General features: G+C 39.1%; 1 protein-coding gene across 1 annotated transcript in view; it reads right to left on the bottom strand.

Moving 5' to 3' along the window:
• The window catches only part of RUNX1T1 (RUNX1 partner transcriptional co-repressor 1), a 112,937-nt gene that overhangs the window by 1,409 nt on the left and 87,866 nt on the right, over nt 1-23,662 (bottom strand). Inside the window, exons 9-11 of the mRNA XM_059815734.1 lie at nt 23,410-23,611; nt 15,083-15,151; nt 8,754-8,944 (exon numbers count right to left, since the gene is read on the bottom strand). Of these exons, the coding sequence (XP_059671717.1) occupies nt 8,754-8,944; nt 15,083-15,151; nt 23,410-23,611 (462 nt within the window). The remainder of the gene's footprint in view (nt 1-8,753; nt 8,945-15,082; nt 15,152-23,409; nt 23,612-23,662) is intronic.

The raw sequence follows: 23,662 nt of genomic DNA, 5'->3' as shown, positions 1-23,662 counted from the left end.
AGAAAAGAGAGGGAGAAGACCACCTAAGACATAGGTAAGACTTGTTATCCCCGGAAAACCTCTATTTTAATCATGTGAGTAATGCCATTTGACTCAGTGGCACTTCTGGCAGTGAATAGTTAAGCTGGAGCCTAAATCTTTGGCAGGATGGGGAAGCCACCGCAGAATATGTATGCTATTCACTTTCACACACTCTATAGCTATGCCAGCTGGATGCTGGAATACAGCCAGTTTTTAAGTGATATTCCTCAACTACATAAAAAAAAAATCCCAATTTCAGAATCAAACAAAGACCTAAATCCAAAACAATATTTTAAGGAAATCAGAGATTTAATTGGAGTCAAGTGGCTTCTTTAGAAAATATCTGTGTGTTAGTTCCATCCTCCCCCTTTTTGCTGGTTTTGGGTTTTCAGGGGGTTTTTTGTTGTTGTTGGTTGGGTTGGCGTGGGTTTTTTTGGCATACGCACATACTGGCAGAAGGGGAAGAGTAACTGTCCAGTGCCCAATTGCTCTTTGAGACTGATATCAAACGTACATGGCATTCTCAATTCATACTGATTAAACACACAGACTAAACCAGGCAATTACAGATACATGTGTCGGGGACTTTTTTTTTTTTTTTAATTCATAAAATTGTTCCCATCTTTAAAAACACTTTTAAAAAAAGGTGGAATTACGAACACACAGAAACAGATGTTTCTGGTAGTTAAATGTCGGGAATTCAGACTCCTTGTCTGGCATCACCTGGTTTTGATTCAGTATTCATTGTTTCAGGTTCGTTTTGCTCAAACTCTGTCCAGTGCTGGAGAGGTAAAACCACCTTTGGAAATTGATAGCTGTACTATTCTTGAACACCTTTTCTTTAAAAGGCCTTTTATCTCCACAATGAAAAATAACTGTAAGTAATTTAGAACACTGTACAGGAATGAACACATGCCCACACAGACATATTTATGCATACACCAAAATGACCTGGCAAGGTTGTATTAGTGTTTCAAAGAGATACAATGCCTCATCCTACTGACCAGAAAGAGAAAAAATTGTGATACACCTGGATTCTCGTTCTTTTGCTGTACTAGTATTTCTCAACAGTCACACTGTACTTGTGAAAGTGTCATTTTGCCAGCTTGATGCTTCTTGCACTGTGATCAGTAAACATGGTGTAATTCTGCTCCAACCGTGCTTGCACAGAATTTCCACCTACTGCCATCCCTGCTGACCTCCTAGCTATTTGTTTCCAACTAAATTGCCATCCTTGGGTTTGGCCCATATTTCCCTTTATCCCCTCATCAGAAAACAAATACGCATATACAAAACCTCCCAATGCAGACTTTCTGAAAAGACACATTTCCCCACATGGAATAATGCTGAAGTCAACCAGCACCTGCTCAGGTGCAGGAATCCTTCCCTTGTGCAGATCCGAGAGCAACATTGAAATGTGTGCTTTAATTGTGCTGGAATTATTACGAGGATGTCAAATTTTTCTATTCAATTATCAATTTAGTTAATATAGGCCAACTTCTGGGGAATCTTCACTTTGCTTCCCCTTTTGGGGAAGGCCTGTCTGCACAGACAGAACTGTCTCCCAGATGTGACCAGAACCACCGGAAGATATTTCAGTATCTTACCACAAAATCTGTATTGATGTCAGAAAACAGTCATTTAATTTTAACAGTATTGGTTGAACTTTCTTATTAAAATAGTGATCAATTAACTATCAGCCTGTACAGAACATGAAAAGTGATACATAAGTGCAAGATTTTAATGAAGTGACAAAGCTCTAAGTTGGCTCCTTACATGATTACTTAATGCGTCCTACATTGTCTGGTATGTGATTTTGTCCATTGGACATATTTCTAATTTAACACGACATTACGGCTTTAGTGTAATTGTGGGAATAAAACAACACAAAATACAAGAATTTCAAAATAAATTTTACATCTCACATTTATGCAACAATGTATTGTATTTAAAAATCGCTACGATGCACATTAGCATAAACAAGCACACATGTCATGAGGAGCTTGCACTGCGATAGTAGCTGGATTTGATGTGCAGAACTCCCTGTCCTACACAGTCCTCACCACTGTGGCCATTCATTGCTCCTTCCCATGTGTGAGTAGTGAAAAACAGCAGTAAAGATCAGGCTCAGGCATCACAAGCTTTGGCAACAGATGATTTCTGGTCACATTGCTGGCTGATAGCTCCAGAGCCCAAATTCTACCAAAGAAAAGCCAGGCTCGAGACGCCACGTAATGGCCTGGGCTGTGCTTTTTGCACCCCTGCTCACATATTTCCAGTTGATCCAGGTGTCATGGACAGAGCTTAAGCTCACTGTCGGATTGAGCATGGTCAAGGTATCTTCCCTCCTGCGAAGCTCTAGCAGGTACCAGCAAAACGGAGCACCCTGGCCGAACTGTGTAGACAGCATCTCGGATAACAGGGGACCAAAATGTGATGTTTGTGACAAGGTGGCAATCATCATACGAGGACATATGAGCAGGACTATGGATTGCTTTACACCTGAGTTAAGACTCTCCACCTTCTAGCATAGGCAAGGTTTGGCCTACAGTACTGTCCAGGTTGGGATGATGCACTTCAAATACAGAAAATGAAATAAGACAAATAAGACTTGGAAAGAACCCAGAGAAAGGCAGCCAGAATAATCCGAGGTCAGACAAACACAAACTGTGAGACGAGACTGAATGAACTGAGACTGTTAAACCTAAGGAGAGACGGTAGCCTGAGAGGGGACAGTAGCAGCCAAACATCTTAGAAGATACTGCAGTGAAACAGGCAATAACCATGTCTACACGGATGAACGGGAGAAGTAACAGGATCAAACATCTGCAAGAAAAACTGGAAAGAGATGCTATGAGAAATCTTTTTAAGGACAGGTACAAAGTGCCTAGAGGCACTGGAGATCTCCATCACTAAAGCACAGGAAAAGCAGGTATCTTGCAGGAATGATACAGCTAGAGTTGATCACGCCTTGGGAAAGCGAGTAGCAGATCTCCCAAAGCCTCTCCTGGTCTATCTTCTCTGTCTACCACACTGCACTTCCAGCTCGTGCTTTATAGAGTTCCAGATGTAGCTAAAACTATGAGGAGGACTGGATTACAGTTTAACTCTGCATTGATTTTCCTGTGAAACAGTGAGGTTATACAAAAGGCCAGATTCTCAGACTACATAATTCAATTTAACTTCACTACCTTGAAAATGGATTAATTCAATGAAATTGGGCTAAATTACACCAGATGGGAATCTCGCTCTGAATCTACGCCACCGATCGTATTTCATCTTCCTCTTTCAACTGACAAGGTACATCATTCTTAGGTCAGAGCCTTATCTTAGGTCAGACTCTTAATTCTCATGCACTTAAGCTTCCATCTTCAAACAACAGAACTCAGAAGCTTCTGTTTGCCATCATGAAAATTCTTAAAAACAAGAGGTCTCCATTTCTGTGGTCTCCACTCCCAGGACACATACTTGTCAATAATTTTGCCCATCCTGTCGCTTCCATCTTTGAAATATTTAACCACAATTGAGTATTTCCTTTCCTCTGACACCGCCAGCTGAGACTCAGTGTAGAGCTGGCTTAAAGAAGAAAAAAGCCCAAATGGGCTGTGACATGTCAAAGACATGATGAAATGCTGTAATACAGTGTCAAACACTGCTCTGTCATCTTTGACAAATTCTGGATTTCCCCAGTTTACCAGGAACGGAAGCATGGATGGGTACGAAGCACCCAGATTTTTCCCAGTTCTGCAGTCCCCATGGCATTCAAAATTCTATCACTGCTAACCACAAGAAAAAGAACATCTAGAAATCACTGAAACCACAATGGTGTAAATGAGGACTGTATGAGCCACTGAACACCAGTGCAAAAAAACAGCAAAGTTGTTTATGAAAATTCTATCCAAGACCTGTTAGAAAGGGAAATACATCGGTACTTTGAAAATTCCCATGCTACATCAAAATGTAGCGCTCCACAAAAAGATACTCAAACCTTTAGATGCTTCTAGGAAAGTTACACCTATCACTGAATGCTCCAGGCTTGCCCAAGCCACTGTTTATTGTGCGAAGTACGTCTATGTTCATACAAGTCAGCATGAGAGAAGCTAAATCCTGAAAACAGAAGTGCGGAGAAGCATACGGAAGAGATGTGCAAGCTGGCTAGCCAGGCTTACTTAGGAGTCTGGGGCAGTGCCAATGTTCACATCACATCTGGACTGGTCCCGCGCAGAACACATGGCTCTGGCGCCTCCGTACCACCCACCACTGCAGGGGATGATGTGCTACTTTCTAAGAGATGCCCAGCCAAAAAAATTAAACATTAGCTGACATATGTATTAAATTTAGTACCAGCCTGAAAACTAGGCTTGCCTGAACCACAGCATCTGATGCTCAGAGTCAGGTTTGCTGGCGCAGTCCTGGTCTCAACGGATTGGTCAGCAGAGATTGAACCCAGCTGTCTTCAAAATGTCAGGTAAGTGTGATATTCACATACAACATAAACTGCTGCAATATAAACAAGCCCTAACATTACACATCTCTTAAAAGCAGTGTTGGACCAGTTACATACTTGTTTTATCTGAGCAGATGTCAGCATCTGCTTTAAGTAGAGAGAACCGAAACATTTGTGTTCCTTTCCCGTCCCCAGCCCCCACCCTACTCAAAAGTGAGGAAGAACACTGAGTGTCAGATTTTTCAGTGGCATTTTATACCAGAGCAGAAAGACAGATGTTTTGATGATATTTCCACACACACACACACAATCTGGGCAGCCAGTCTCTCTGCTAAGCTGTTCACCCTTACTACTAAAATTGATTTGCACAACAGTACATTGCAGCCAAAGCAAGCATGGCAGTCATTAAAGAGTAGGCTGCTCACACATGTTTCTGTACTTAGCCAAGTCAACTACTGACGAATGGGTCATCTTTTGTCAAGCAACTGTAAGGAACTGGTAAAGAAATAATTTGTGGTTCAGGAACAGCCATGCTGACAGGTAGGCCTTCTCCTGTCCTTTTGCTTTCCAACAGCAGTGCGCTCTGTTCACTGGTCTTCAACCAATCTCTCATTATAATAACAGAAAGTAATGAACATGTCCTGGTCAATCACAAGGGCTTATGCCAAGAAAATAATGGAAATCTTTACAAAGTAAATGTGCAGACACTGAAGCAGTAGTGCTGCCAATTAAATCGTACTGGATAATTCAAACATAAGCAAAGAACAACAGTTCAACAAGGGACCAGGTCAGGGTCAGAAATTAAAACTATACTATGTAATGTGGGAATTCTCAGAATATTGCAGACCACTTCTTAAAACTCAGGATGCTTCCAAACATCACACCTCCCCTATTAGTCCTCTCACTGTCCTAAGCTCCCTTTATTTTGTTCCCGTCAGTTCAACATGTCCAGCTTCACCGCTTTCTTGCAGACAGTCTTGTAGTCAGCGATGCTACGTTTTCTGGATTAAAAACAAAGCAAAACAAAACACAAAAAACCCCAAACAAAACCAGACAAAAAAACCCACAAAAAAAAAAAAAACCAAGAACAAAAAAAAAATCTACTTCTCTTTGTGAGACCTCTGAAAGGTCTTGGATGAGGAGACTATATATTATTGTAAAATTATAATAATTACAAAAATCCTGAGGTTTAGTACGAGTTATCACTTTGAGCTCTGGAGAAGACTGCAATGGAAATCATGCCACAAAGTCCTCACACCAGAGCAGCTCCGAGAAGCCTCAACTAGGTCCAGGTTGCATTTTACTGAATAACAAATGAAAAGCTGTAAGGGAGAAACTTTGCCAATAGACAGGGAGTGGCCACATCAGACAAAAATTATATCTGAGACATTAGAAATCTGGTGCCAAATTCCCATCTCCATTCATAGTTTCCACAGCCAAAAGAACAAATGACAGCCGTGGGAGAAATATTCTCTGTCAGGAACTGCATGGACATTATAGAGCAGCCTATACTGAGATCTCTTGCAGGCCTTGGCATAGTGTCCCGCCAAGGATAAGACATGAGGAGCGATGCTCAGCCTTCCTCTAGAGCTGTAAGACTGCAGAAGCTGCTACTTCAGCATCCTCATATTTGGAACTGGAAATATTCTAGCCCTGGAAATATTACTCCAGTGCCTTCAGTACACCGGAATCTGCATTGCTGGAAGCATATGCTGAGAGCTGTAAACAGAGAGAAGTTATGGAGACTTATAACCGAGACAAATGAGGAGGGACATTCACAGAGAGATCGAGAGATAACGAACACCAAAGCAAATGTGAAGTTTTATTCCTCAACCCCAAGAAACACGGTCTCGTCTCCAAAGAAACCCTTCTCAAACACTGGCAAACTGATCTCCAGTCCTCAAAGATGAAGGAAAAGGTTGGTCCATTTTCACAGGAGTTAAAAAAAAAAAAGACAGCCTGAGTTAACAGGCAATCATGGGAAGCATTGGCCTAAGTGGTTGGAGTTTGGTATAATTAGAAGCCAAAAAGGGACTAATTATAAAAACTTAATAGACACATCCAACTCTCAAATAAGCATCACTGTCATCTCCCTTCACAATTAACCAAGCACCTGTAAACACTAACTGAGCAGATTTACTGCAGATTTACTAAAACCTGCATTTTTTTCACCTCACAACAGCTACTCTGATGTGCCACTCATGACCACAGGGCTGAAAGCTGCAGGACCAGGCCACTAGACGTCATTATAAATAGCTCCCAAGTATGTAGTCTGGTCTAGGTCCAGGAGGCTTGTATCCTCCCTGAGGATGCACAGCCCTGAGAACATCTGTAACCCTACGAGCCACATTTCATTAGAACGCAATTAAAATTATTATTTGCCTTTTTTAAAGTCCTGTTTCCAAGAATTTAACAACCTCATAAGCAATTCTTCTGGAGATGAAGTAAAGATGTCTGTTGTTATACAGCCTTTTCCAGAGCTATGACTGCTCAGGAGTGAATTACAGCACACAAACTCTCTACGCACTCCTTTGGATGTACATTTGCTTGTGGAAGAACGAACTGTATGTATTGGCACATAAGTACTTACTCTGTCCTGCCTACACGGTATCAGTTCACTGAACAGATTTAATTTGCAGTTTCCTCCAAAGGCATTTACCTTTGGAATTTCAGTTTTAACAACGGGAGTCTTGTATATATACACACACAAAATGACAGCTCTTTAATGATGCTAAGTCAGACAAATGCCCTTCTTCTATGAACACAGCGCAGGAAAAATGTCCTTGAGTATCTCAGATACAAAATGCCAATAAATTGAATTTATGTCTCATTTAATCTACAATGGAACAGTTAGTACTTAAAGGGTACATACACTTCCCCTAGTCCCTTTCTTCCTGAGAAACTTTCAGATGCTGAAAATCAATTCCTTTTGTCTCCTTGTTATTCATCTGCTACACATTAAGGAGAAACTCTGGGCATTCAGTGCTCCCACAATGGTCTTTCATCTCCAGAGAAGCCTGGTATGAATTAAAATCTTATGCTCCCTCAAATTATGGATGCATACTGCAGCATGCCACTGACTTATCTGCTCGTGATTTTTGCCAGTTTTCTCAGCATGCTGCAAGATAGCTCATCTGCATCTTTCAACTTAAGCGACTCTTCTGCAACGCTGCCCATCCAGCCCATGAAAAGTGTTTTGACACTAGCGTACACAAACATATGTCCCCACGCAACAGGTACCGCTATCTACTCTTTTTCCCAGCTCCCTGCCATTTAGAATTTATATTAAAAAGTGCCTTTACTACAGCCAAGATCTTAGTACAAGAACAATAAATACTTTATGAAAGTAATGTTCTTTCATTTCAATGGCCTTGAGAGATGAAGATTATATACAAATAACTTTTAACTGACATCATTTCTTTGTCATGTCTGTTTTTAAGGGCAGTTTTAACTTAGGACGTTGTTTTTCTGTAACGGATGTAAAATCTAATTGCTATCTAGACTGTTGCAGCACTGGTCAGACACATGCTGTTCTTTCACTCCCAGCTTCCAGCTAGTCGTGCTGTGGGATGTCCCGTACCACAGCAATTCAAGGCTTCCACTCTCAGGTCTGAAAGTAAATCAAGGCTTAACATACTTATTCTTGTTTTACTCTTTGTTGCTCTTTAAGTCTATTTTTCCTCCTTCCAAATGCTGTTTGCCCACTCCTCAACTCTCAAACATTCCCTGCAGCTGAAGTAATACATTCAAAATAAGGAAACACTTGCAAATCTACGTTCACATTCTGTCCTATAGGAACCATCTTCTTTTGCTAATTGCTTCTACATCCAACACCTTCCCCTGACAACCTTTTAGCCATTTTGCTCTACAATCTCTTAAATAACTGTTTCTTTGTTTAAATTAGATTTCAGTGTGAAATATTTTCCACCAAACAATCTTCTTATCTATTCAATATGGTAGTTTGAGGCGCTTTAAAATAAATCTACTGAAAAGCTAAATTAGAACAGAAATGCGTACATCATACGTAACCCTGAACAGCAGTTAAAAGGTGAGAACACAGCTCACGTTCAGTAGCTATTTTGGGCTCAGATCACAACGTAGCCAAGAAAATTTGGAGCTCAGCATGTGCCTGAAATACGTGTCCAAAGCAACTGTGCAAACAGTTAATAGCGGGCACTAAACTCTCAATGTTCACGCAAATAGCCTCTGCCAGCTAGATCAAAGCTAGCCCAGATACACCTATGGTTTGCAGCCACAGGTGATGCCTGCCCAGCAAAGACCTTACCTCGCTTGAATCCTCCTGCTGATTGATAACAGCTAGTGCATCCTCTGCAGCCTGGCGCTTGGCTTCGGCAACAGTGCGCTCCATCTTAGCTCTCTCTGAAGTGATCATGTCGTGAGCTTTCCGCTCTGCCTCCGACACTGCCTTCTGCAACTCGGCCATTGCCTGACGCTTTACTTCATTGACAGCTTCCTCTGCAAAGGAGGGAAGAAAACCTCATCAGCACGGGACGTCGGGCACGGGGCTCTGTAGGACTGATGAGTGAAATGCAGCAGAGATTCTAGCATACTGAGAGTCTTCATTTTGAGAAGGACACAGAGGAACCTGGTTCCTTAAGACTCTTCAGGACCACCCCGGTGCTTCTTTACTTCCCCATCACCAAAAGCTCTCACAAGTCTCTACCATTTGTGATGAGTCTTGCTATTTTGATTCCCAGTCAGTACTTTTTTAAGTACAGACATTTCCCATCTCTGGTGCGATATTTTTGTAATCTTTTTCAACATTTTACTTGGAAAAATTGGGTTTGCAGCGCACCAGATTTACGAATACCTTTAGCAAAAATTCTTATTTAAGACATAATATTACAGACTCTTTCAAAAATGGATCTTTAAGCTCTGGAAATTAAGACAAGATTTGTAGTCATTAACCATTTTTTCCCCATATGTTAACGAATAAATACATGAAGTTAAAAAAACCCCAAGAGTTTATTTAAAAATTTTAAATCATTGGTCTAATATCTTTCCTGGACATATAATTTACGAGTCAAAATTAAACTTCGTTTAGGAGCATTCATTTGACCTCTTGATCTCTCCTTCAAACCCATGTTTACACTGTGAAGACTGGACTTCCTGGCTCCGCCGAGCTCTTGAGCTCCCCACAGCCAGCAAGGCTTCCGTGCACAATTAACACTGAGCAGGGGCACACCGCTTCACTAAATTCAAACCTTCATGCTTGTAAAATAACTAAGTCAGTGTGGGCCGTTTCTTTGGTACATACTAGCGTCATATCTTTTATTCTGGAAAACATGGATTGTCACAAATTAGTTATTTGGGTTTTGATGCAGGAAGAGTGCAAAGATTTTGCTAATGAACAGTCTTTTAATTGACAACTAAAACAAGTAATTTTTTTTTAATTAACTGCTCTAATTAACAAGGAAACCATCCTCCCCCGAATTAGTTTATCTAATTTTCATCTTTATTCAAAGCAAAATGACAATGATTAATTGAAAATTTAATAAGCAGTAATTATTAACTTGGCAAACCTAGTACCAATTAACACTCTATTAAAACTAATTATGACATGTTTCATTCAAGTGTTTGCACTTAATTGTTTCATCCACTTAAAGACCACCTTAATTAAATGTTCTGTTTAATTGAAAACATAGATTTCTAATAAAAATGTTTTACTGTAGATTAAAATCTAAGTATTACAACTGTGTTACAGGTTTGAGTTTTAGTGCGTGTATTTAGCCCGTGTATTTGTGTGCATGCACATAGACCTAACTCTTACATACAGATATGATGTCAATAACACTCTTGAGTTTTTATGTCTCACAGCTCTGCACTTGTTATTTTAAAAAAAAATAAGGACTACATGAAGTCTCCATTTTCAGTTATTAAGCAAATTACAATAAAGACTTAACTTTAGGCCATGTACTGACTAAAACTGAATTAATTAAAATGAAAGAAGAGTTCTGTTATTCTGTGTGTGTGTGTGTGTGTGTGTGTCTGCGTTACATACGTGCATGTCTGCAAGATTTGTTTTAAATGAAGTTTTCGAGGGAGGGGAATTTAGAGATAAAACTTATGCCTTTATTTTTATGAGGCTGAAAATATGCCCTTATACTACCCTACCATAAATGTTGTTTAGGGGAAAGCCTCAGGAGAGGAAAAAATCATACCCTTCAACCATACAGCCAAGGCTTAATTTACTTTGAATATTCAAGGTGAATTAAAATTCTATCTAAGTGGCAATACAGGACAATAATTTTTGCTTACGATCAAAGCTGCAGCGAGACTAATTGTATATGCAAATCAGGCAATTTATATTTAAATTATGCATTCCTATTCTAGTCCCACAGGCACACACAGATCAGCAAAGGGAATTGGTAGGACATTTGCAAGGTGCTTGAATATTTATTACCAACTGCAAACATTCACTGATCGTGAGAAAAGAAATATACACAGGCAAACATACAGATGCAATTTCATTACCATTTTCATAAAAATGAGGCAACTTAAATACAGACGTTTCGTGTCTATGAACTGCCGTTATTAACAAAGTGGATTTCTTTGAGAAAATCAGTACTCTTGCTGATATTTGCTACAAATAGAAATTATCTTTGTATGGCATGATGCACTTTCATTACATCATATAAATTTAGTCTTACGTTGAGGTGTTTGCAGTGGCTAGAAATACCAATTTAAACTATTATATTAAACAGAAGCACAATACTGCAACAATTTACAGAGACTTCTAATTCTACAGTTTTTCATCCTACATAATCTACTTCTTTTTCAGTCCAAGTATAGAAATCGAACTTTATATTCTAACTTCTATATTGCGTAAGTGTTTTTGCAAAGCTTCTGAGAGTGTGAAGATGCTAAAAGTGCTTACGAGGCCATATGCCGGACTGATACTTTTTAATTAGCATAGACTATGGATTGGACTTTAGTATTTCCATTAACTTTGACAACAGAATTTGTGTTGTGCTCTACTAAGTGTGAAAACAAATAGTTAAAATATGTTGGGTTTTCTGGTCACAGTGCAACACCATAATTTCAATACATTATGAACTCATGAGCACCCAAATAAACTAAGACAAAATTTCCTATCACTGATTTTCTGCACATCTTCTGAAAATAAACGTTTCCAGTACCTACAGGTATTTTATAGACATAGAATGCAGGCTTCATAGTTTCAGATAACAATAAAAACTGTAATAGCTGTGCAGGATCGGTGACAGTGAAGGAGATTTTATTTGCCTTGACAAGGCACAGCTATGAAGACCAAGAATTATACCAGCACTCTTCCTTTCTCTGCTTTTCCGGAGAAAGGAAGAATGATTAGATTCCAATATCAGAAAACATAAATCTGGAAGTTTTTAAAACCAAGTATCTAAGATGCATGTATCTGCATCCTCCATTTTCCCACTAATGCCAAGCATTCTTGGCATAAATTCACTCTTTTTAAGAATGCAGTTGAAATCTTCCTTCCCTTTGAGTAGCGCTAACTCATGAGAGAAGCTCCAGGAAGCCAACAGCCTGTGTGGAATAGGTGTTAACGCAGCGTGATCAGAGGTCCTTGGAGCTGACTCAGGAGAGGTACTCAATTCCTCTTTCACTCCTGTATATAACCCAACACAATGATTCACCAGCCAGCTCCTGGTCACCTCCCTCACATCGTGGGCACACTCAGTCCACATGATGAAAAAGGAAAGGTGGTGGGCAGCGGTGCAGTCCTGTGCCACTGTGACATTTTGCATCATCTCACTCTCAGGCTGACCCTGGCAAAGAAGGTCGTTGGGAGCTGGTGACATGAGTTGTCTCGGCTTTGTACTCTTTCTCAGGACTCCCCTGGAGAACGTGCAGGGTCTTTAGTGTCCTTGTATGACAAAGTATGGTCATTCCACACCTGTTTGGTAACTCCAGACCTTAATTCCAGTAAGTAACTGGAGTAACTGGTAACTCCAGTCCAGAACTGCCATGAACAATAGGCCTTGCTGTGTGATAGGAGATGGCTGGAAGACTGTTTCTTCATGACACAGAAAGAAGCTAAGGCAGCAGCCCACAGTCGGCCTGGGATCCCCTCAGTATTTAATAAAGAGAAATAGGTATTTCCAGAGAGCAAGTCATCCAACCTACGATCTGACTGATACTCTTCACATGCCTGCCTCTCTCTTGACTACTGAGGGACACCAAGAACTTGGCTTGGACTCTTCATCTACATAGCCATAATTCAATGAGATGAATCAGTACACTGATGACTTTCCTCTGATGTATGAAACTGAATTGGGTTCACATGGCTTTAATTCACAAGGTGCTCCTTACTATGTGCTTGCTCCAACTATCACAAAAGCACATGCTTAACTTTGTATATTTAAAGAATTGCGCTGGAGTCTATCAGTCTCCGAAAGTTTAAAGCGAATCCCTTTTTCACAGGATTTTGAGGTTGCTTATTAACTGTTTTTATGCCAAATTCTTTCAGTTCAATGGATTCAGCATCCCAAACAGACTTTAATACTTGATTCAGCTGTCTACACATTGGTCTTTATGGACATTTGAGACACCAACATATTCATACTGAGTCAGCAGAAATGACTTGAGGTGTTCAAGGAACGTGTGGACGAGGCATTGTGGGACATGGTTTAATGGGCATGGTGGTGTTAGTTGATGGTTGGACTTGATGATCTTACAGGTCTTTTCCAACCTTAGTGATTCTGTGATTCTGTGACTTGTGAGAGATTTGCAGCCTTCTTGACTGGAAGTTGCAGCCCAGCCAGGAAACTACGGAGCATCTCAAATGGCACTAGAGACCTATTCTTACAGAGCTGAATTGCACCTTTACTGCCTTGAACAGAGTACAAAGCTGTGAAGATCTCCAACTTCAGTACACCCTTCAGAAAATGAAGGCCCACGATTTATAAAAAGCAGTATGTTTTCTGATGTTTTACTACTCTTAGTAAGAGATACAGGTGTGCATCCTGTAGAGAGTCAGACTTTTTTATTCTCCAATTCACAGGCACTGCTCAGTTAATGCAGGGAATCCGATTTAAACCCACATCAACACAAAAATAAGAGACCAGAAATGGGACCAAAGGAAAAACTTTGTTTCAAAGAACCTGATGACATATATGCTCATGAGATGACATGAGCTCCTTTACACCACCATTTGTGGATATATGCAATGTAATTAACTTCTATTGCCAGCTTACGAAGAAACTTTTTTCTTCTATTGTACTGCATCTAAGAGTCATAAATGACCCAATATGCCAATCAACATCAAAACCTAGATTTTGCATGAAGAATAAAGTTCATGAAATTCAACTGAATAATGCTCCTCTTACTAAGATTTCCTGGGATTGCATATTTTTTTCTTATTTTTCATTTAAGTTGTTAACACAAATAAGGCAAAAACAAACTATAAAATACTTTTGGGTACGCAAGAGCATTGAGTTACAAAGGCTACGCTTTCCTTGGACAAAAGAAAAAGTTGTATATTATTTTGTTATTTTTCATATAAACCACAGCAGTTCCAAACATATTAATTTACATATTGACAAATGTAGACTTTACATGATAAACCCACATCACACAAACAACACAACTTCTTGTCTGCTGCAAAAATATGCCAGCAGAACATTTTAACACATGTTCTGTATCTAGTTTAAAATAGACCAAGAAGCAGCAAGCAGTTACAGGAGATTTGATCAGAAAGCATCAAAACTGCTGCATATTTGCCATTTAATCATTAACTCCTGCTCAAACAGCTGCAGTAGACTTCATGGTTATACAGGTGTTCAAAAGGGGTGTGTGTGTATGAGTGTATATATAGAAGCTCAACTATGTTGCTGGAGTTCAAGAGCTACATCCTGGGCCCTCTGAACACAAGCAAACTCTGATATCGGTGTCGAAAGAGCATAGGCCTCGCTCCAGCACCGCAACAGGATCCTCGCCAGGAAAATCCTGTCCTCAGGCAGAGTTTTAAACTAGTGAAGAAAACTCTCTACAACCACATCTGCCCATGGTGATTTTCAAGCTCGGGCAAGATGCTGTCAATGCCCATGCAACCACCCAGAGCAGCTGTGGAGATGCGATTTCGCTTACTTCACTGAAAACTTTGCAAGTTTATGAGCACGGACTTCACTGGGGACTGACAAGCACAAAATCTTTTTAAAATTAAGAATGGTTACATTGCATAGCTGGAGGTTTTTCTTTAACAGGTATACTTAGGTTTTTTCCCTCCATTGGGAATTCTGACCTTAACTAGGTAAGAATCTTGAAGCTTAAAAAAGAAAATCCCACACAAACTATTTTTTTTTTTAAATTGCTAACAGACTGAAACTTTTGCATATCAAGTTTCAGCCTGCAACCATTAGAACCCCAGAAAATAGGGGGCCTTAATGGAAGTACTGATATCCTCCTAGCTATAGCAGCAGATGCTTCTATTATAAAGATTATTTCATGTCCTGATCAGTTCCAGTTTAAGATTATTAAACACAATTTCTTCTTGTTACTAGTAAGCCCTTTTTTTTTTTCATTCCTCACATCGGTGCATTAACAACTGCACACAGCTGCCAGAAGACTAAGCTGGTGTTTTTAAACAGTTCTTACCAGCTTTCTTCCAGATCTCCTCTGGCACGTATCCAGACGCAGGCCTGTGAAGGAATTCCCGATGCGATTCTGCAGGAGGAAGGGGGGGTGGAGGGAAAAAGAAAAAGCATCGTAAGCAACGCTTGCTTGTCGAGAACAAGGCTTAGAGATATATCTTTTCCCTTTACTCGGACAAAAAAAAAAAAAAAAAATGTCAGGTACGTTTTTTCTTACACAAAATAAAACGGGTGCCATGGCCGCAGCTCACGAATGTCACATACACCAGATCAATGTTTAGGACTCAGATGTCTCTCTCCTCTTAAGCCAAGCTGAGACTAGTTCGCTTTATTTTTATTTTACAGTGTTTCGAGTCAACTCTATATGACAGTTTCCACACTTTTAACGCTGGCTTTGCGAGACCAACTGAGGGAGTGACGTGCTTCATCCTTTGTCATTATGTTTATGAAAAGGAAGAAGAAAGAGGGCAACGGTCCGCGCTTGGCACTTCTGCTCTGTGAAAACAGAATGGCTACTGACAAGCGGAGCTAAAAGCCGCGATGTCATTCCAGTGATCAAATAAGCTGTCCACAGAAAAAGAAAGGGGTGTTTCTACATGTTCAGAGCTACACTTTCCTATATCTGAGCCCACGTTGGCAACTGTAGCTGCACGAGTTTGAAAAACAGAACCTCTAACTTCAGGTTAAGCCCCTAAATACATACGCTGCCAAACAACCTCACTGGACCTGAAGCTCATAATTCACCCACATATTTCAATCACGTTTTGACAGCTCTTTCCCCCCTTCCTCTTTTTTTTAAGGGTTTAACCTCTGGGCCTGAGCCTAAGAGCTCTGAAATCAGCAAGATCCCTTCCACACAAACTTCAAAGACGCAAGATCAGACAATAGAGAAAGAAAATTCACTTTGGCCTGAAATTTAGCATACAGATTCTCAGCAATGAAAAGCTGCTCTTTTCAAATACAGTTTAAAAACTGATTAACTATTTTTCAAAGTAATAGAGGATAAATTAAAAAAAAACCAAACCAGTTCATTGCCATGATTATTATTGCCTGTGTGATAGAATTCAATCATCAAAATAAAATAACTTGATTTACTACATTAGAGATAAGGTTTGCATCTTTTTAGAGATGTCGCTAGAAATTAAACACCCTGTTTGATGGCTGAGTTTGAAACATAACAAAAGTACATGTGCCATTCTTTGAATACTAATTTTTACTAAATATATTCATTTTTCTACCTTAAAGTTACTATTCGATAACTTGGTCAAGAAGTAGTATTTTTAAGGAAAAGGTTGAATCATTAGGTTTTCCAAATTGTTTTTTACACCACCATACATATGCATGCAGTACTGTTTATATACAGCAGGCTACAGAAACTTAATTTAGAAGATGACATGTAATATTGCAGACAGCTAACAAAGGTGGAAATGACAGGGGCCGTTTCTGCTACGCAGAGAGTAGGGAATCCCAATCCCTGTGCACTGTTCCACAGATGCAGTTTCTAGCACATGAATCTGCAGGCACCAACAGGGTGGACTGAATCTTCCCATCTGACAGGCAGCTGAGTGGATTTCCCCAGCTCTTCTGTTTGCCGCTAAAGTAAGGGATGAAAACAAAATGGATTTTTGTAGGCAGAATTTCACACCTCTCGAGCATAAAATGATGGGGGTGGGGGTGCAAGACTCTGCAAAACAGCTAACTATTTACATTGGTTTAATCGACATGACAGAGGACTTCAGACCTGATGCTGAAAATGGGAAAATTCTCACTATCACTTGGCTCGTATGATTCTGGAGATGACAAATATCATTGTGTACAATTCTCATCCCTGGGAGGCTTTTAGACTTATGGGAACAGTGCCAGTTCAGTCAGGGACAGAGGAGGCAGCAGAAAACATTGCTTGAAAGCTCAGGAAAACTAAAGGTGGAAAATCAGAACACTCTTATTTGCTCTCCTGCCATACCTGCCACGAAATATCCAACAAGACTCCAAATGTGGCAAAACGAGGGGTTTGTTGCATTCCTGTCTTGTGTTTTGTGTTGAGTTTGTCTGTCTGCTATTTAAGGTACCATCCGCTGCAAAGGGATCATAACCTTGATTTAAGCCCTTTACCGTGGTACTTAGTATTAAAAATAAAGAGATGCGGAGCTGATTTTTCGGTACACATGACTTCCAAAAATGGAATTCAATGACATAAATGACCAGACTGCCAGCTAACTGTTAAAATTTCCAAAACATAAACATCAATCAAGCTCTTATTCCAACCACAAATTATTTACATGAGGAATGAGATCCTCTGCAAGAAGAATTAAATCAAGACCTTGTGAGACACTTTCCCATAGTTTGGAATGGCACACAAAAAAAGACAAGAAGCACTTATGAAGATAATAAAACCCATATTTTCCAAGCAAGAAAAATATTACTAACATGGCTATTGTTTAGTCAGTGGTGATGAGTCCATGAAAACAATCTTGTTTTGGGGGCTAAACTACAGGATGTGACCAGAGGATGCAAGTCTTATATTACTATTATTTTTAAGGTTAAGGTGTGCTTTAGATTAAGAATTATACAACTTGCGCACTGAAACAAAACACAAAAGATCTTAACGTGAACGTCTAGCAAACTCAAACCAGAAGTAGCACAATCAAGTCCCAAAAGCATTAAATGTAGAACCAACTGCAAAAAGCCATAACGAGGAAGAATGCACAGTATTAACTGATGGACTGCAGCACCTAGAAATCAAAGTAAATTCTGCCTGGAAGGAAACAGAATTAAATCAGAAAAAATTAGGAATAACCTGAAGCAACAAGGAGCTCATACAGAAAACAACAATGGAAAAAGCTTTACATGTCAGACGTAATACAGATATGTTAATGGTGAAAATGCAACAGTGTTATTATGCAGAACAAAGGGATGTACACGACTGAATTTACTTGAAATTCACGGAGAGGCATGGTTTGAGAGTACTTATTGATAATCAGTCTGGTCCCTACTGAACCATATGGAAAAAACCCAACAAGGAAAATAAAAAGCACAAACACGTGAGACTAATGAATACTTGCTTGTGAAAAGTCTATATGAAGTAAAAATAAAATAGATTTTGAAATTGAAAATGTTTTTTGGAATTTTCTATTTTAATGTGAAATATACTTTTCAGCAATAAAGTTGCCAGACTGGCACATAAGAATACATGCAAGGAAAAGACACAAAAATTTCAGACCCCACATTCTACTGAATAGCATGGAACAACATAAAACATTGTTTTCTAAAATATATATAGTCTACCCTGGATATTTTTGTTTAATAAGAAAGAAAACATTCACCAAAAGAAATCCTGTAGTCACAACATGGTCCCACGTTCCATATGGGCCCTGATTACCTATTTCAAGAACGCATTCAACCATAAGAATCATCGACAGTTAACTGATCAACCAGCTTTCTGGAGTTTAATGAGTACAAATATCTTGCAGACTGCTTATTTTTGGGGGTTTTAAGATAAAGAGAATAGGTGCCAGAAGTACTGGAAGAGAGAGATGTGGAGAGCTGTAAGAGCAGAAATAAATATGGGTCTGGGAAGTGAAACTGAGACAAAAAGCTAGGACCAAATAAAGGATACGAACGCTCACGTGATAATAAGGATCAAACCCAAGAAAACCAAACGTAAATACTTAAAAGGAAAAGATGTGTCCAAAACTGTCAAAAAGCCTAATCCATATTTAGAAAGAAGGAACAAAAGATGGGTTGAAAATACAAAAGAATGGAGGTTTTTGTCACTGGACAATGACATCCAAGCCTGTAATAACAAAATATTAAGAAACAAAGATGAACAGCTGATATTTTGAGGATCTTTTAGAAATTACCGTATTTATGAAAATACTGGCAGTAACAACAATACCCTATATGCCATAGTGAACATGAGGGCTCAAAAATAGTAAAAGCTGCATATAACCAGCCCTGAACTATAGATTATTTCATATATGAAATATATATGCTTTTCATATTTCATATGCAAGTTTTGCTTCACTCTACCCTATAATAAATGTAACACAGGTGGTTGGACACAGACAACAAACAAAAAACTTCTCAGAGCAACAAATATCAAACATTCACGGCCTTGTTTGTAAAAGTCAAGCTCAGAAGTGTGCCACTCCATTTAATGAAATATATAGGTACAAATCTGAAGAAGTTTAATACTGAATGAGACTATCTTGCCAACCATGTTGGGGGGCACAAGTTTCAAGTATTTTTATGTACGTCTTTGCCCTTCTTTGCCTTCTAGTACATTTCTGTGGCTATTACAATGCTCCTTGAACACATGTGAAATTGCGTTAAAAATATAGTTGTGTTCTCATTTAAAAAAGAGTAAGAAAAGGAAAACTACACAGGTACTGTATTACTGAATCTTCCTCAACTAAGAACAAACTTCCAGTAACTAGCAGCAATAGATTTTCTCTCTTATGCCACCTATGAGTTATTTTGCAAAGCACAACAGTAACAAGCTTGGTATAAGGAATGGATAAAAGTGACCCTAGCCCCAAGGAGGTCAGAAATGAATACTGAGAATACAAACACACGGTGTTTCTGCAGCTGTAGCCCTATCTAACAGCATGCAATTCATGACGCCACAATCCAGCCCAAACCTCCCGTGCAGGGAGTCAATTGAGAGCAATACTTAATATCATCAGTGACCAGTATTACAGAGGCTTTACATTCTAGAATTACAAGTTATAAATGTTACTGCGGTATTCACAGCATTCCCGTTAGCTCATGTTGAGAATATCATGCATATCACAGCAATGTCGATTATCTGCAAACGGCAAAGAAAAGATTTTATAATCACAGCATGAACAGACATATATCGGCAGGAATGCCCTGGCTAACACTGAAAGTACGAGGGTGAACAACCTTTGATAAAATATAAACTACCTCTGGAAGGGTTAACATTTAAAAATGTATTAAGAAATGGCTAACCTATATGTTTTTGACAAATTCATACACTTCTGAGAATCTTGGCATCCTGGGGCAAATCCTGCAGGTATTGGCACTCTTCAGTTGGAGATTTCAAACTCTGTTTTGTAAGATTTCCATTCAGATAAATTCAACAGACACAAAATATCAACATCGCTGCAGACCTTCTGATGTGTGCCTACACCACTTATCTAGAGCCACAGCTGCACTTAATAAGGTTATAGATCTTGTTTATAACCCATGATGTTGAAGAACCCTCATCTTTAATTTACCTGAGTGTGTGTATTTCAGTATCCATTGTCTGATATGTGTAATTATTCACTATTAGGATGAAAGTTGCAGTCCTGCTGCAGTATGTAGTACTGAAATTCTTCAGCAGAAATGGAGGAGTCGGATGCTGTATTCTTCTCTTCATAGACCATCACAGTTCATCGAGTGAATATATATAAAGTCTGAGTCATTTTTGGACTTTCATAAACATGTATTATTCAGACTGAAAAGAACAGACCCACCTTGCCTTCAACACACTCTCGGAGAATAATGACAGCTCGTAACCTGTTGTAGCTGGCTAATGTGTGTATTGGATTACACTGCATTAAAACAAATGATCAAATATTTCATTTGATTTCTTAATGAAAAATATCAACAGAAAAATATCGATCAGATACTGTGAACTGTCAAGCTCAACATGATTTACAGGGATGTCAAATTAAAAGAAGCACAAATATCTTTGGCAGAAAAAAGGTCTGCTAGTTCAAAATGACAATGAGAATTTTCTTTAATTTCTTTTGGACTCAAAACTATCTATGCTAAATTTCAGCTCAGAGTTTTTCAGCAGGAGCTATCTATGAAGATCATGGCATAATGTTTATAGTGAGGACTTATCACTTCAGTGATGATATTTTAATCGTAAAGAAAAAGAAACAAAGGCACAGACAATGTAGCCATATGGCCCTCTTTTTTTTCCTCTTGCTAGTAGAGATGACAAGATGGATTTAAAGGGTGGATTACCTCATTAAAAAAAAAAAAAATACAAAGGGGAATCACTGACATTTAGAATCCCTGCAGCAAAAAACAATATTTACATGTTGTGGCACTTTAATTAAAATATTGGAGGAATTTTTCAACCCCTTCCTCCTCACTTCAAAACTAAAATAAAAAGCCCAAAGCAGAATAGCATCTCAAGGCTCACAGACACTGCTTCAATTTTATTATACCTCTGAATGTTAGGAGTTTTCATTTTGTTAACTAGATTACTATCAGGTTTGAGGAAATGTAAGGATTACCTTTCCATAAACTCTGAAGTAAGTATTTTCTGCCTTACATGTAAAGACATAAAAGCATTTCTTATCAATATTTACAATTGACATGGATGCTACACATCACTGAAGCGGTCCAAGCTTCATGTTGAGGGAAGTAGTTTTTAAAGCCAAATAACCAAAATGGACATGTTAAAATTGAAATGGACTCTACTCCAACCTGTTGAGTTGTACCCATAGTACTGCAGAGGTGACTGGTATGTCCAATGGCAAAGGCTGTGCCATATAATGTCTTTTTAAGCAAGCAGACTTTGCTGTTTCCAAGAACTCGTCTTGACAAATACACAAACAAAATTATAATATAGGGATCTAATTGTATGTTTGATCTTCATTTTATCTTTTGTTGCTGTTGTTGTGATTATGACTATTTTTCTTGGATTGTACTATTATCTGTAAAGTTTTGATTAATGTCTTGAGTTCCAGTTTCTTTGGGGAAATTATAAAAACTCAAGTTTCTTTTTTTTTTACCTACTAACTATCCTTACAAGCACCATGGCCTGGCTCTTTTTGTATCATAGAGAAGGGTGCCACTGCTTTTGACCTAGGGGCTTCCTCACAAGTGTTCTTCCCGAAGCTGCAGACGCGATTGACATTTCAGATACCATATTTACGAGTCTTTCTTTATGTTACATTTAACACTATTCGTACAAGCCATTACCTGAATGCTGCTTTCTGAGAAGGGCTCCTCTAGGGACTAGACTTGTTAGTGAAGTTGGGAACAGCACTTCCATAACACTTCCTTTCACTGACTGAAGCTAATTTATAGAGCTATTGGCTCAGATCATTTGACATACACACACACACAAAAAAAAGGTTTGTTTGTTTGTTATCAAGAGGCACTAAATATTGCAGTAAGAACTCTAGAGATTTACCAAGAGGAAGATGGAGAGAGCATTAGATTTGTTTTTCTGTTTTTCTATTTGCAATTAAATAAGTTTTAGATTTAATAAGTTACTCTTAAGGACAAAAGGAAAACACAGCTTTAAATAAAATATAGTTGCAAAACAACACACACACACAATTCTGCTAATGACCACAGTTTATGATGATTTTGAGTAGATGGCATTCAATAGGGACAATTTTTTTTTTTTTAAAGATACGTATTAGACAAGCAATCTTAGTTTGCTGTTCTCTTCAAAAGAGCAGAGAACAATGAAAAGGCATCACCAAGTTGTGTTTCTTTACCACATCTGCCAAAAAAAGTGAGGGGATGGGGCAGAAGCAGGCCAACTTATTAATAAATTACAGAAAGCCCACAAAGTAAAAGCTTGTTTTTATACAACAGAGTCTCACCTTGGAGTACTTGTGTGAGGTATCGTGCGAGTGTGACTGTGAAGGTCTGCAGGGGATGAAAGTTCAACTGCTTGGTCTGCTCCTTGTAAGTGGGCTTTGCAGCTTGAGCCGAGCTCTGAGCAGCTCCATATAACTACACAGCGAGCAGTACCCAAACTAGCTCAGACAAACCTGAGTGAGCTGCAGCGGTGGACACAGACCTAGAAGGATCATGTGTGCATGGCTGTGGGCATCCCAGACGTTGTTATTTCTTTCTTACACGGAAACCAAATACAACTAAGGAGTGCCCAGATCTCTTTATCTCCCTTAATTTCCTTAGGAGAGACAACTTCCAAGCTCAGATATTTGATTTGAGAAGGTAAAAGCCCTTAGTTTCACAGTGCTAACAATCCAGAAGCACCTACAGATTTCCTTAATCAAGCAGGCAAGGGAGGGAGTTGGAGGGGACGGAGAGTCCATGCACATCTCACTGCTCTGCCATCCCTACATGTCAGTCTGTCCTCTGGCCCCACTGCTCTCAGACATTGCTGAATGGAAAGCAAGTTACCAAGTATCATCAAAACCACGAAGCCATTTCACATGTAAACATGACTATTAGGGCATAAGAGTTATAGTTAATTTAGTAGTCAGCAGAGAGGAATATTACATTACTGTCACAAAAGAAGAATCAGAAGAACAAATATGAACTTCATCTAGAACTTCGTTGAGCTGAAACAGAATCAATAAACAATTTTCAATGATGATACTGTACCTAATGTAACTGGATCCGGATTCACTGGACTCTGCTGTCTGGAGTGACTACTGCTGCTGTTACCGCCTTTTTTTAAATCTTCCGCATCACTGTATCGCCGTATCCAGTAATTAAGCTCCTCACGGTCTGCTTCTTGACATCGCCGTAGTACAGTGAGAGATCGCCTAGTTTTTTCCACCATGTCCATTATACAGTTTAACAGCTATTCAGAGTGGTGGATGAAGCAGGGAAAGAAAAAAGAACATTTTATTCT

Source organism: Gavia stellata, chromosome 3 (assembly GCF_030936135.1).
Source record: "Gavia stellata isolate bGavSte3 chromosome 3, bGavSte3.hap2, whole genome shotgun sequence".
NCBI classification, from domain to species: Eukaryota; Metazoa; Chordata; class Aves; order Gaviiformes; family Gaviidae; genus Gavia; species Gavia stellata.
This window is presented reverse-complemented; position numbering and strand designations above follow the sequence as displayed.